The sequence below is a fragment of the Aethalodelphis obliquidens genome, unplaced genomic scaffold (genome assembly GCF_003676395.1).
Source record: "Aethalodelphis obliquidens isolate GAN/ISIS:26980383/991018 unplaced genomic scaffold, ASM367639v1 scaffold9, whole genome shotgun sequence".
Classification (NCBI taxonomy): Eukaryota; Metazoa; Chordata; class Mammalia; order Artiodactyla; family Delphinidae; genus Aethalodelphis; species Aethalodelphis obliquidens.
The window spans coordinates 20,237,150-20,250,688 of NW_020837953.1; the positions used below are offsets into that span (position 1 = coordinate 20,237,150).

Genomic DNA, 13,539 nt, shown 5'->3' on the forward strand with positions numbered 1-13,539 from the left:
TCTAACCTTGTCTAGATGCTAAGAGATTTTAGCCAAGTTTTCCTGGATACCCTCTTTTTTTTTTTTTTTTTTTAATAAAAGCAAATCCATCATAGGGTTGGAGAAACACCACTCAGCAGAGATTCTCCTCAGGCTAGACAGGTCTAGTCTATGTCAGTCTGTATGTAAGGACTTAAATTTATGAGGTAGCCTGCCACATGTGGGAACCCATCTCTGATGCAGGAAAGGCTAGAAAGGGATCTCTTTGTCATCAAGCCTCTGTCAGTTCCTACAGACACCCTCTTGAAAACTGGCTGATTCTCTGCTGGAGGTTACAAAACAATGCAGGGAGTGTGTAAGCTGTCTTTTCCAACTCACAATTTGGTTGAAGGCAAAATACTCATGAACTATATTAAAGAAGGTCACAGAACAGTATATAGTAATTTAGGTTAAGGACAATAAAAATCAGGAATATTTGAGAAAGGAAAGGGTTCAAAAGGGGCTAAGGCCACAAGAGAAAACAGGGACCCTGGTTGGGCTGAAAGAATTGGTTAAAATGAGAACATTTCAGGACTTCACTGATGGTCCAGTGGTTAAGAATCTGCCTTCCAATGCAGGGGAAGCAGGCTTGATCCCTGGTCAGGGAACTAAGATCCCACGTGCTGCAGGGCAACTAAGCCTGCGCGCTCTACAGCCCGCGTGCCACAACGAAGAGCCCGCTTGCTGCAAGGAAAGATACTGCGTGCCACAACTAAGACCCGACGCAGCCAAATAAATAATTTTTTTTTAAAAAATGAGAACATTTCAGCATGGATAAGACCCTTAGCTGGGTATTTCTGTTAGTAAAAAAAGTATGTGAGAACAGCACATTTTTAGAGGGAGCACGAATTCTGCCTAGTAAGGAAGATTCCTTGACCAAAGCAGACACTGCATTGTGAGGTACAAGAGCCTGTTATGAATGAGCTACACAAATTAAATAACCATTTGGGTTATTTTTTAAAAATATTACCAAATGCAAAGAGAACCCAGAAGCCGGAAGGCTGAGATAATAACAAATTCCTTAAGTATGGAATTAAGACTATTTTAATGCTTTTTATGTATTGTAAATAATTCTGGAATGCATTTTAGGCCTACTAGACACTAGCCTCCATATTTAACTGATGAATTTGAGGAAGGTTAAAGACATGGGACTAAACCCTGTACCATGTGATTTTGGAAGTTACGATCACTCCACTTTAAAACTCTTCTGTTCTCTAATAATATCTCCTTCTATAGTGGTTTTCTCTGATTACTCTCTAATTCTCTTGAGTTTCTCTATGCTTCCGGGGTTTGGCTGTGCAGAGCTTTGCCTGCTAGTGTCACTGGTTTTCTGATGAGCTCGTGTATGATACACAGACACTATTAAACTGCTCTTGGAAGTTCTCCTTCCTTTTCTTCTTAGCCTGTTTAGTTTGTGTCCTTTAGGACCTGTCAGTAGCTTCTCTACTCATTTCTCTATCATCTATAATTCTGCTCCAGGACATGACCAAAAATCCTTTCTTAAAGGTCATTAATGAAGTGTATACATCTCCAAGAATATCAGAACCTCTCTGTTCATTTTAAAGTGTTGCTTTAAATATTTTACAATGTTTGTCTTTCCCCTGGATGACATCTTGAGATGCTTAAGGGCAAGAATTATATTATATACTTTTTCTCTCTCTTACACACACACACACTCACACACATGATTTTTAAATTTGTTGCATAAATGGCTAGAGGTTTGCTAGAAACAAGAGGGTTTCTGAGGAAGGTTACTACAGGTGGGGAAAATGCCTGTGAAATCAATCCATGCAGCCTGGTTTCTAACAGGTTAAGAAAATCCAATCCAGGAAGTCGAGTCAAAGAAAATTGAAGCCAGGGCTCTTAAAATCTGAGAAACAATTTCAAGAAAGTGACAGGAAACTCCAAGCTACCTGGGATTCTGCTGTCAGGGACCCAGATGCCACTTCATCTTCAAAACTTTCTCCCCGGGTCTCATCAGCATCCTGAGATAGCAGAACTGGGAAAGGAAAAGAGCTATGAGGTTTGCATCTTCCCAGATCCCCCAAATAGAAAACCTGCCTGCAGACCTGCTGAATCTGGCCCCTCTCTCAATACATTCAATACAATGAGGGACATTCAGAGCAACTCAAGAGCAGGCTGGCGCCTCCTTAATGAGGAGGATCTGCAGTGCGTTGATTGGGGGATTAATGTTTCCCAATGGCCAACGCTGGTCCAAAAGCACAGACCTAACAGGCCATTCCTTTGTACAAAAATCCTCAAAGGTTCCCCATTTTCAAGAAAGAAAAATCCAAACACTTTACCATAGACTTCAAGATCCTCCACAACCAGTCCAAAACTGCTTCTTCAAGTATTACCTGCCTCTAAACACCATCCTTCATCCTCTGGACACACCCACCACATAATCCTATTCACCATTCTTTGAACATATCTGGATAGCACCCACCTCAGTACTTTCCCCCAAGTCCCACTCGGTGAAAAACTGAGGTATCCTTCTAGACCAGTCTGAGTGAAGTTTTCTCAGAGCCCCTTAATGAGAGGAAAGCTTCCTCTCCCCTGAATTCCTCCAACGCTTTTTTTAAAAAAATATTAATTTATTTTATTTATTTATTTTTGGCTGCATTGGGTCCTCATTGCTGCGCGCGGGCTTTCTCTAGTTGCGGCGAGTGGGGGCTACTCTTCGTTGCGGTGCGTGGGCTTCTCATTGCAGTGGCTTCTCTTGTTGAGGAGCACGGGCTCTAGGCACGTGGGCTTCAGTAGTTGTAGCACGTGGGCTCAGTAGTGGTGGCTCGTGGGCTCTAGAGCGCAGGCTCAGTAGTTGCGGCACACGGACTTAGTTGCCCCGCGGCATGTGGGATCTTCCCTGACCAGGGCTCGAACCCGTGTCGCCTGCATTAGCAGGCGGATTCTTAACCACTGCGCCACCAGGGAAGCCCCAAAGCTTGGTTTTTATCTCTACTCTGGTGTCTATCTCAGGCTGCCTCCTATTATATTTATTTTTATACTTATCACTGTCAATTGAGTATTAGTATGAGTATATGCATAGAAACTGTATCTGGTTCATTTTTTCCCATCTGCTACTTAAACACAACTAAATTATGCCAGGCTGCTAGAATTCAAGAAATAGTGGCTGAAATTTGACATATTAAAAATATGAACTAGCAATTAAGGCACATGAATTATTGTCCTTGTATTTTCCCCTTAACTTTTTATCATGAATATTGAACACTCATATATCTAACACATTAAATGATTGTTAACATTTGCCATATTTGTTTCATCTATCTATATTTTTTCTGAACCATTTCAAAGTTGCAGAAATTATGATACTTCCTCCCTAAATACTTCAAAGAGTCTTCTCCTGCATAACCATGATACCAATTATCACACTTCAGAGAGTTAACAATAATTCCATAGGATCATCTAAATATTCAGTCCATATTCAGATTTCCTCAATTGTTCCCAAACTGTCTTTTATCCTAGAGTTTTTCCAATTAAGGCTCACACATTTTAAGTGGTTATTAGTCAAAGTCTCTCTTACTCTAGACAGTACTTGCCTTTCCTTCATGACACTGGCATCGACTTACTGTATCCTCATGGTGGGGTTTCTCTTATTTCTCCATCCCCTGTATTTTCTTTAAACCAGAAGTTCAGCCTTTAAGATTAATTTGGATCAGGTTAAACATTTTAGGAAACATTTTAGGCAGGGATTCTTCATGGGTGATACCATGTGCTTTATATTACGTCACCCAGAAGGCACAAAATGTCAGGTTATCCCATCATTGGGACACTTGGTTAAGATAGTGATCACTAGGACCTCCCTGGTGGTGCAGTGGTTAAGAATCCATCTGCCAATGCAGGGGACACGGGTTCAAGCCCTGGCCCGGGAATATCCCACATGCTGCAGAGCAACTAAGCCCGTGTGCCACAACTACTGAGCCTGTGCTCTAGAGCCCGCAAGCCACAACTACTGAAGCCCGTACGCCTAGAGCCCGTACTCCGCAACAAGAGAAGCCACTGCAATGAGAAGCCCGCGCACCGCAACGAAGAATAGCCCCGCTCGCCACAACTAGAGAAAGCCCGGGCGCAGCAACGAAGACCCAACGCAGCCAAATATAAATACAGTTATAAAAAAACAAAAGATAGTGACCACTAGATCTTGTCACTGAAAAAGTATGTCCTTTCCCTGGCATTTAGCAAGTGATTTGTGGGGGCCATACCTTGACACCATGTGAATATCCTATTCCCTACCAACCTTCCAATTACTTCATTTACAGTAAAATATTCTATCATTCTTTCTACATTTATTATTGGCAGGTATTCTCTGAAAAGGATGTAAAAAGCAAGGTAAATGCATCCTTCATTCCCATAAAAATCTATTTTCAACATAAGAAATCAGTGTATTAATCACTTCCAATGTGGCAGATGAGTTTTCTCCCCCCCTCCTCTGTTATATTTATTTATTTTGGGGGGGTTCCTAAATTCTTTTTCATTTTTAAAAATTTTTATTGGAGTATAGTTGCTTTACAATGTTGTGTTAGTTTCTGCTGTACAGCAAAGTGAATCAGTAATACATATACATATATCCACTCTTTTTTAGTCCCTTCCTATTTAGGTCACCACAGAGCATTGAGTAGAGTTCCCTGTGCTATACAGAGTAGGTTCTCATTAGTTTTCCATTTTATAAATAGTAGTGTATATTTGTCAATCCCAATCTCCCAATTCATCCCATCCCATCTTCCCCCCTTGATAACCATAAGTTTATTTTCTACATCTGTGACTCTCTTTCTCTATTTTAAGTGTCATCATGAATGCGTGGAATTTTACTTATTTAAGGTGTTACAATCAATCTGGACACTTAGGGCTTCCCTGGTGGCGCAGTGGTTAAGAATCTTCCTGCCAATGCAGGGGAAACGGGTTCGAGCCCTGGTCCAGGAAGATCCCACATGCCGCAGAGCAACTAAGCCCGTGCATCACAACTACTGAGCCTGCACTCTAGAGCCCACGAGCCACAGCTACTGAAGCCCATGCTCTGCAACAAGAGAAGCCACTGCAATGAGAAGCCACTGCAATGAGAAGCCCGCGCACTGCAATGAAGAGTGACCCCCGTTCGCTACAACCAGAGAAAGCCTGCGCCCAGCAACGAAGAGCCAACGCAGCCAAAAATAAAATAAATAAAATAATAAATAAATAAATAAAAGGCCCTTTAAAAAGAAAAGCTGGACACTTAAACTGTCCGCAATTTGAACCGGGCTTCTGCATCCTTCTGGTAGACGTCCATGGGTCTTTGAGCTCTTCCTTGCTATTCTAGCACAAGATACTCTGGTCTCACCTGGTACTTTCCCTACTGCCTTCTACTTCTGACCTACCCACCTAATACCTGGACAGGTCATTCATTTGATTCACATTTCCTCACTGTAAAATAAGGAAAATCAGGCAAGTCCTCCCAGCCCCACGCACCCATGGGGAAGATAAAAAGAAATAACATACACAGCCATTATGAAATATTAGTTTTAGTCTGAACTAACCACTACTACTTGGGAAAACCCCAAGCCAGGAGCAATAATCAAGAACTCCAGAGACCTTTTACCTAAGCAGATGCTTCTGCTCAGGTGCCCACTTTCCTTCCCACCCTAGAAGATGCTGCTTTGCCTCCCTCCCACCCAGCAGTCTATTCTCACCTTCTCCTTCAAACATCTTAGTCACGTCCTCCCACAGGGGCGCCCTCTCCGTGGCCTTCTTTGGATGGTGCAACTTCACCCAGGTGCTGGTCTCGACGGGCAGGGTGATTAGGAGTCTCTGAAGCATGATAACTTCGGCGCTCCTTTCTGGCGAACTGTACCTCAGCTCACAGGGCAGAGAGTCCTGACTGGGCTTGTCCACTTTTTATGAGGAAACTGCCGGAAACTGACGGAAGGCTTCACAGTTGCACGGGTGTCCTCCACTCTCAGGAACCCGGCGAACATACAGCACCAAAATCCGGAGTCTGGACCTTTTTACTCCCTAGGCTCTCAGAAACACCTCCCATCCTTGCGCTCCATCTGTCTCCTCAGCAGGCAGCGGGAGGCTCCAGACGTTTATTCTAAATCGCCAAGTCTACAGGCCCCTAGCCATGCTGGTTAGAAAACATCAGAGTCAGCAAAAGGATCCGGAAAGTTCAATCACATGGTCAGAATTCTAGAACTTGCACCAATCACTGAACATTGTTTACAAAAGATACATGGAGACCGTGGATATATACAGTCCATATGGTCCAAAACACCGTGCTGGGGTCATGAAGCATAAAGGGATGAATAAAACCCAATTCTTTGTTTTAGGCAGCACTAGGTTTAAAGTAGTCTGAGATTTGGAATCAAAAAGGATCTGGCTTTGAATCCCAGCTCCTTCCCTTGCCGGCTGCGGCAAATCCCGTAACCCCGCTAATCCAGTTTCCTCCTCCCGAAATGAAGAGGATAAACCTTTTCTCCAGGGCTGAACCGCCCGGCCCTGCCCTCGCAGCCTTTGTCTGAGCCGACTCTGGGGCGCGGGGCACACTGCGCGCCACTGGTGACAGCGGGCGCGGCCGAGGCGGCGCTACCCGGCTTGTCCCCTCCCCAGACCCTGGGGAGCCCTGGCTCACCCCTCTCACCAGCTCGGGCCGCACGCCCCAGCCCTCCTGCCGCGACGGACCGGTCTCCGCGCAGTGCCAAGATGCCCCACGTAGCGCAGCCCGGCCGGTGCGCCTGCGCGGCAGCGGCCTCCGCGCGCGGTTCCCGGCGTCCTGCGGGGCAGCCTGCCAGCTCGCCGGCGCCTCCCGGGATGCGCCCCGGGATACTGTTCCATCACTCTCCGTTTGCACGCAACTCGAGACCCGAACCCAGGGAGAAGCAGCCTGCTCCTGCGGAAGGAAACAAAGCCTGTGTTCCCGTCCCCGCCGAGACTACTGAATAGAACCGGATCCCCTCTGCCAGGCATAGATGTGTGTATGTTTCCACCGGGAGATTTGAAACCCTTGACAAAGGGAAACATCTGTATCTCTTTTTTGTCGAAACAACATTGGTGTAAAAGAATCCATACCACTTTCACTTAATATGTACGTGGAAAAGACTGAAAGTGGAATGGAATCCAGTGTTTCATTAAAAGAATACCATGGTCAGGCAGTTGTTTGTCCTAGTATTCAATAAGTTCTTACGTTAATTGCTTTCCTTATATTTCTAAAATGCCACAAAGTAACTGTTACCTGTAATCTCACCAAGCAGAGTAACCATTGCTAACATTTGGTGCACAGACACCTACATACACATAATTTTTAAAATGCATTTTTATGTATTTTCTGCAAAAACGATTATACTGTAATGCTGTTTTATTTTCTACATCAATAGCCTACAGAAATAACAATTCAGAAAATAGAATAAAACTATGTGATTGCTGAACTTCCCTGGTGGTCCAGTGGTTAAGACTCTGCGCTTGGACTGCAGGGGGCGCGAGTTCCGTCCCTGGTCAGGGAAGTTCCGCTAGCCGCGCGGTGCGGCCAAAGACAAAAATCCACAACAAAACAAAAAACTATGTGATTGCTAGCTATTATGAACTGAATGTCTGTGTCTCCCCACCCAGCTCTCCAAATTCATATGTTGAAGCTCTAATCCCCAGTGTAGCTATATTTGGAGTAAGAAAGTACAGATCTTGGACTTCCCTGGTGTCGCAGTGGTTAAGAATCCACCTGCCAATGCAGGGGACACGGGTTGGAGCCCTGGTCCGGGAGTATCCCACATGTCGCGGAGCAACAAAGCCCTTGTGGCTGGGAGCCACAACTACTGAAGCCCACGTGCCTAGAGTCCCTGCTCTGCAACAAGAGAAGCCACCACAATGAGAAGCCTGCACTGCAACAAAGAGTAGCCCCCGCTCTCTGCAACTAGAGAAAGCCCCTGAGCAGCAACGAAGACCCAACGCAGCCAAAAATAAATTAATTAATAAAATAAATTTAAAAAAAAAAGTACAGACCTTCCTGGGCTTATGATGGGGTTACATCCAGATAAGCCCATGATAAATTGAAAATACAGTAAGTCAGAAATGCATTTAATACAACTAACCTACCAAACATCATAGCTTAGCCTAGCCTACCTTAAACGTGCTCAGAACCCTTACATTACCCTGCAGTTGGGCAATATCATCTAACGCAAAGCCTATTTTATAATAAAGTATTGAGTATCTCATGTAGTTTACTGAATACTGTACTGAAAGTGAGCAAAATGGCTGTGTGGGTGCAGAATGGTTGTAAGTACATTGGTTGTTTATCCTTATGACTGTGACTGACTGGGAGCTGAGGCTCACTGCCACTGCCCAGTATCATGAGAGGGTATTATACCAAATATTGCTAGCCCAGGAAAAGATTAAAATTCAAATTATGGTTTCTACTGAATACATATCACTTTCACACAACCGTAAAGTTGAAAGATTATAAGTTGGGGACTGTCTGTAATTAAGATTAAATGAGGTCATAAGGTTGGGGCCCTGATCCTATAGGATTAGTGTCTTTTTAAGAAGAGACATCAGAGGGCTTAATCTCTCTCTGAAGACAGACCCTGAGGAAAGGTAATATGAGGATTTAGCAAGAAGTCACCATATACAGACAGTAAGAGAGCCCTCATCAGAAACAGCTCCTACCAAATTTTGATCTGGGACTTCTAGCTTTCAGAACTGTGAAAAAATAAATTTCCATTGTTTAAGCCACCCAGTCTATGATATTTTGTTATAGTAGCCCAAGCAGACTAACACACCAGCATATAGTATTTACAGAGTATGAAGCTTTGTTCTAAGTGCATTACATATTTTTTTAATTAATTAATTATTTTTTTTGGCTGTGTTGGGTCTAAGTTGCTGCATGTGGCTTTCTCTGGTTGCAGCAAGTGGGACCTACTCTTTGTTGTGGTGCCCAGGCTTCTCACTGCAGTGACTTGTCTGTTGTGGAGCATGGGCTCTAGGCACATGGGCTCAGTAGTCGTGGCTCGCAGGCTCTAGAGCACAGGCTCAGTAGTTGTGATGCATGGGCTTAGTTGCTCTGTGGTATGTGGGATCTTCCCAGACCAGGGCTTGAACCCATGTCCCCTGTGTTGGCAGGCGGATTCTTAACCACTGAACCACCAGGGAAGTCCCGCATTACATATTTTAACCAATGTAGTCCTCATAACAACCCCTTGAGGTAAATGCTATTATTATTCCCACTTTGCAGATAAGAAAACTGAGGTTTGGAGAAGTTAAGTAACTTGCCCTGCATCATACAGCTTGCAAGTGGTGAATCCAGGCAGTCTGCGCTTCTGTCTACTACTCAACAAAAAAACAGCATAAAATATGGTAAAAAGTTCATGGTAGAGTCTAGGTAGTGGTACATGGATGCTCACTGTAAAACTCTTTCAACTTTCCTGTATGTTTGAATATTTTCATACTAAAATATTGGAAAAATATTGCTAAGAATGAACAACAAGAGTTATGCAGGACATTATAAATAAAACCACAAAAGTTACTGATTTAAATGGAGAGACTAATGATGTACACCATGTTCATGGATTGGAATAGAACATTCTAAATATGTCACTTTCCCTCCTTTAATGCGCCACAATCAAAATCTCAACTTTTCCTTTTATTAAATTAAATGATTCTAAAGTTTACCTGGAATGGTAAGTATTCCAGAATGGCCAGTAAAATTTTCCAAAAATAATGATGTCAGACTTGACCTACCAATATAATTGGTATAAATTGTTTTACCAATATAATATAAGGCACAATAATCAAAATAAGATAAAACTAGTGCCAAAATATACTCATAAATTAATGAAATGAAATTGGGACCCCGGAAACAGACTTGGTAATTTACTTAAATTTAAAATATTATAAAAGTGGCATTACAAATTAGTGGAGTGATGATGAATTATTCAGTAAGTGTCATTAGGACAACTAGTTAGCCATTTAGGGAACTGAATTAGTCTGCTTGGGCTGCTACAACTAAATACCATAGACTGGATAGCTTAAACAGCAGAATTTTTTTTTTTTTTTTTACAGTTCTGGAGGCTGGGGAGTCCAAGATCAAGGTGCTGGCAAGGTAGATTACATTCTGAGGACTCTTCTCTTGACTTGTAGGTAGCTGCCATCTTGCTGTGTGTGAGACCTTATGTGAGGTCTCACATGACCTCTTCTTGTAGGCATATACGAAGAGAGAGTGAGCTCTTTGGTGTTTTTTCTTATAAAGACACAAATCCTTTACTTAAGACTTCATTTAACCTAAGATCTTATCTCCAAGTACAGTCATATTAGGGCTTCAAACTGAACTTGAATTGGGCAGGGACACAAACATTCAGTCCACAACAGGAACAAATCAAGTTGGGTTTCTACTGTACATGTTACACAGCATATAATTTCTGGAAAGTTAAGTTTTGTTTTAAAGTAAACTACTAAAATGTTCAAAGAAAGGTGATTCTATGCATAGTTTTGTGATTAAGTCTCTTTTATTTGCAAGGAACAAGTTCACCAGAATTGCTTTCTAAGTTCAAAGGATGGTGATGATGGTGATGATGATGATGATGGTGATGATTATTGAAAGGATTCTGGAGTGTCTTTGGGTCATCATAGCCATATAATTATGATACTGGTGTGAAAAACGACAAATAAACCAATGGAACAGGCTAGGGAATCGAAAAATAGATTCTAGTATATATGAGAATTTATTAAATGACAAAGATGGTAGCTCAATTCAGAAGGAAATGGGTGAATTGCTTAATAAGTGAAGCCTATGGAATTTTAGTACTTATCAATCTGGAAGAAAATAAAAACGGATCCCTATCTTAAACCATATTCAGAAATATTCCAGTTGTATTAAACTCTTACATGCAATAACAGAACAAAAATCTTGGAAGAAAATCCAAAAGAGTACATATACAAATAGAACAGTAGTTACCAGGGGCTGGGGAGAGAAGAAAATGGGAGGTGTTCAATTGCTATAAGGTTTCAGTTCTGCAAGATAAGTTCTAAAGATCCACTGTACAATATTGTGCCTATAGTTAACGATACTGTATCGCACACTTAGAAATTTGTTGAGAGTGGATCTCATGTTATGTGTTCTCATCACACACACAAAAATAAGAAGGACTCAAGGAAACTTCTGGAGGTGAAAATAGATTCTATATAGATTCTGCTTTCTTAATTGTGGTGATGGTTTCATGGGTCCATGCACATGTCCAAACTCATCAAATGTAGACATTAAATACTTGCAGTTTTCTTGTATATCAATTATACCCAATAAAAATGTTGGAAAAAAGTACATATACGATTATTAGTGGGAGAAACTTTTTTAACAAAAAGTCTGAAAACTTGATCAACATACTTGACTAGATAAAAATTAAAAACTCTTGTAGGGGGGCCTCCCTGGTGGCGCAGTGGTTGAGAGTCCGCCTGCCGATGCAGGGGACACGGCTTTGTGCTCCGGTCCGGGAGGATCCCACGTGCCGCGGAGCGGCTGCGCCCGTGAGCCATGGCCGCTGGGCCTGCGCGTCCGGAGCCTGTGCTCTGCAGTGGGAGGGGCCACAGCAGTGAGAGGCCCGCGTAACGCAAAACAAAACAAAACAAAACAAAACAAAAAACTCTTGTAGGCAAAAGATCACTTAAACAAAGTCAATATCCAGATGACATCTGAAAAAAATATTTGCAATGCAGATAGACAAAAATATGTATTTGACTGTAAAATATCATTTATTTTAAATACACCATTATTTATGTACTACTAATAAAGAAAAATGTTGCAATTAAATTAATACACAGTTTTTTACAGTGTAGAATTTTATTTTATACTTAATGAAGGAGCTCTTTCAGCCAGACCATTTCTTGGCATGGATTTTCGTTACATCTCATGCTACTCTGTTTCTGTGCCTTTTTATGTACATCATAATTTTTTCATTGTAATGCCAAACCACTCTGTAACTTTTATGACATTTAACATAGTAATTAAACGCAACAGTTCCAGTACCAACAATGCACATAACTTAACCAATGCTTGGGCACTGACAGTCAATAACAACAATACCTCAACTACTGATTTCAAGTCAACTTCATCCCTGTAAAAAAAGTGGAGGTGGGGGGGAGAAAAAAAATAATCCAGTGAGAAAATGGGCAAAGAACATGATGATTAGACAATTCACAGAAGAGAAATCCAAATAGTCAACAAGCATATGAAAAGATAGCCAAACATGCAAATTAAAAGTAATAATGAGACATCACTTTACACCCAAACTGGGCAAAAATAAGAACTATAACAGCTATTGCAAGTGGGAATGCAGGGAGAGATTACTCCCATACGTTGATTATAGAAGTGGACACCTGTCTTTCTGGAAAGTAATCTGGAAACATCTCTTAAAATAAAAAATATATACTCTCTTTACAAATCATTCCTACTTTGAGAATCTATCCCTTGGAAAAAAATAGCGTTGTTACAAAGGACAACTGTACAAGAATTGTTATTGCAGAACTGGTTTTACTGGCAGAAAATAAGAAAGTAAATGCCCACCAGTATGGAAACTGCTGAATAAACGATGATTGGCCCACACCAAGAACTTTAAAAAGGCCTTATAAATGAATCAGTTGGAGCTATACCATCACTTGGTGGGATTTCCATGAGATATTTTTAAGTGAGAAAGTATTAAATTAAATCATGTGAATTTCTTAATATTTGATCAGTTTTGACATATAAAAAGGCAATATATCATTCAGACTAATAATTATCCCCCAAATATGTATATTTGTGTGTATATATACAGGTATATGTGTGTATGTAAATATACTACTTATTATATGCATACTTACATTGGTGCAGAGTATCTGAATGTAGAGAAAAATACATGCTACACTGTTAACATGCACAAATTAAACAAAAGGAACATAACATGATCCTAAAGCAGATCATTGTAACACTGTGCTTGAACTGGGGATTTATGCCAAATGATGCTGGCTGCATTATATTGAAGCTCTCAACTCCCTTTATTTCAATAAATGTGTTGAAAAAGAGGACAAATTTTTCTACTGTAAATAGGAAAGCATTACATGCCACAAAATAAATAAAAATACTGAATCCAAGAAATTAAAATTTTAAATAAAACAATGAAAAGAAGAAATAATAAGTCAATTTACAAAAGTACATATCTGAAAATAAGTTTCTCAATGCAAAGAATGGAATTGTTTATCAATTTAAAAGTAGGGAGAGATATTTGGATTGATGTCACTGAAAAAAAAAAAAAAGATGGGCTTCTACATTAATGTTTCCACTTTTCAGATTTGATATGAGCCAGTACTGGAAATCCTAATTCACTTGCATGCATGGTATATAATGACAAGATAACTGCATTTCTGATGGAGTTAGAAACTAAGCAAAATTATGAGAAATTTTTGTTTAATAATTATTTCAATAGGACATCTAATACAATATCTAGAATTTGATCTTCAAAATGTGTCAAGTTGTTTGATTAAAGATCGGAGATACTGGAGAGAGGGCTCCTTATCTAT

General features: G+C 41.0%; 1 protein-coding gene and 1 non-coding gene across 2 annotated transcripts in view; both read right to left on the reverse strand.

Moving 5' to 3' along the window:
* LOC113621429 (uncharacterized) overlaps positions 1–6,627 on the reverse strand; it is a 36,804-nt gene extending 30,177 nt beyond the window's left edge. The window contains exons 1-2 of the mRNA XM_027108275.1: positions 5,700–6,627; positions 1,932–2,017 (exon numbers count right to left, since the gene is read on the reverse strand). Of these exons, the coding sequence (XP_026964076.1) occupies positions 1,932–2,017; positions 5,700–5,826 (213 nt within the window). The 5' untranslated portion in view covers positions 5,827–6,627. The remainder of the gene's footprint in view (positions 1–1,931; positions 2,018–5,699) is intronic.
* Positions 196–291, reverse strand: LOC113622473 (small nucleolar RNA SNORA12). The gene has a single exon (XR_003433518.1). It is a non-coding gene; the product is annotated as a small nucleolar RNA SNORA12 (small nucleolar RNA).
* Positions 6,628–13,539: the final 6,912 nt, after the last annotated feature.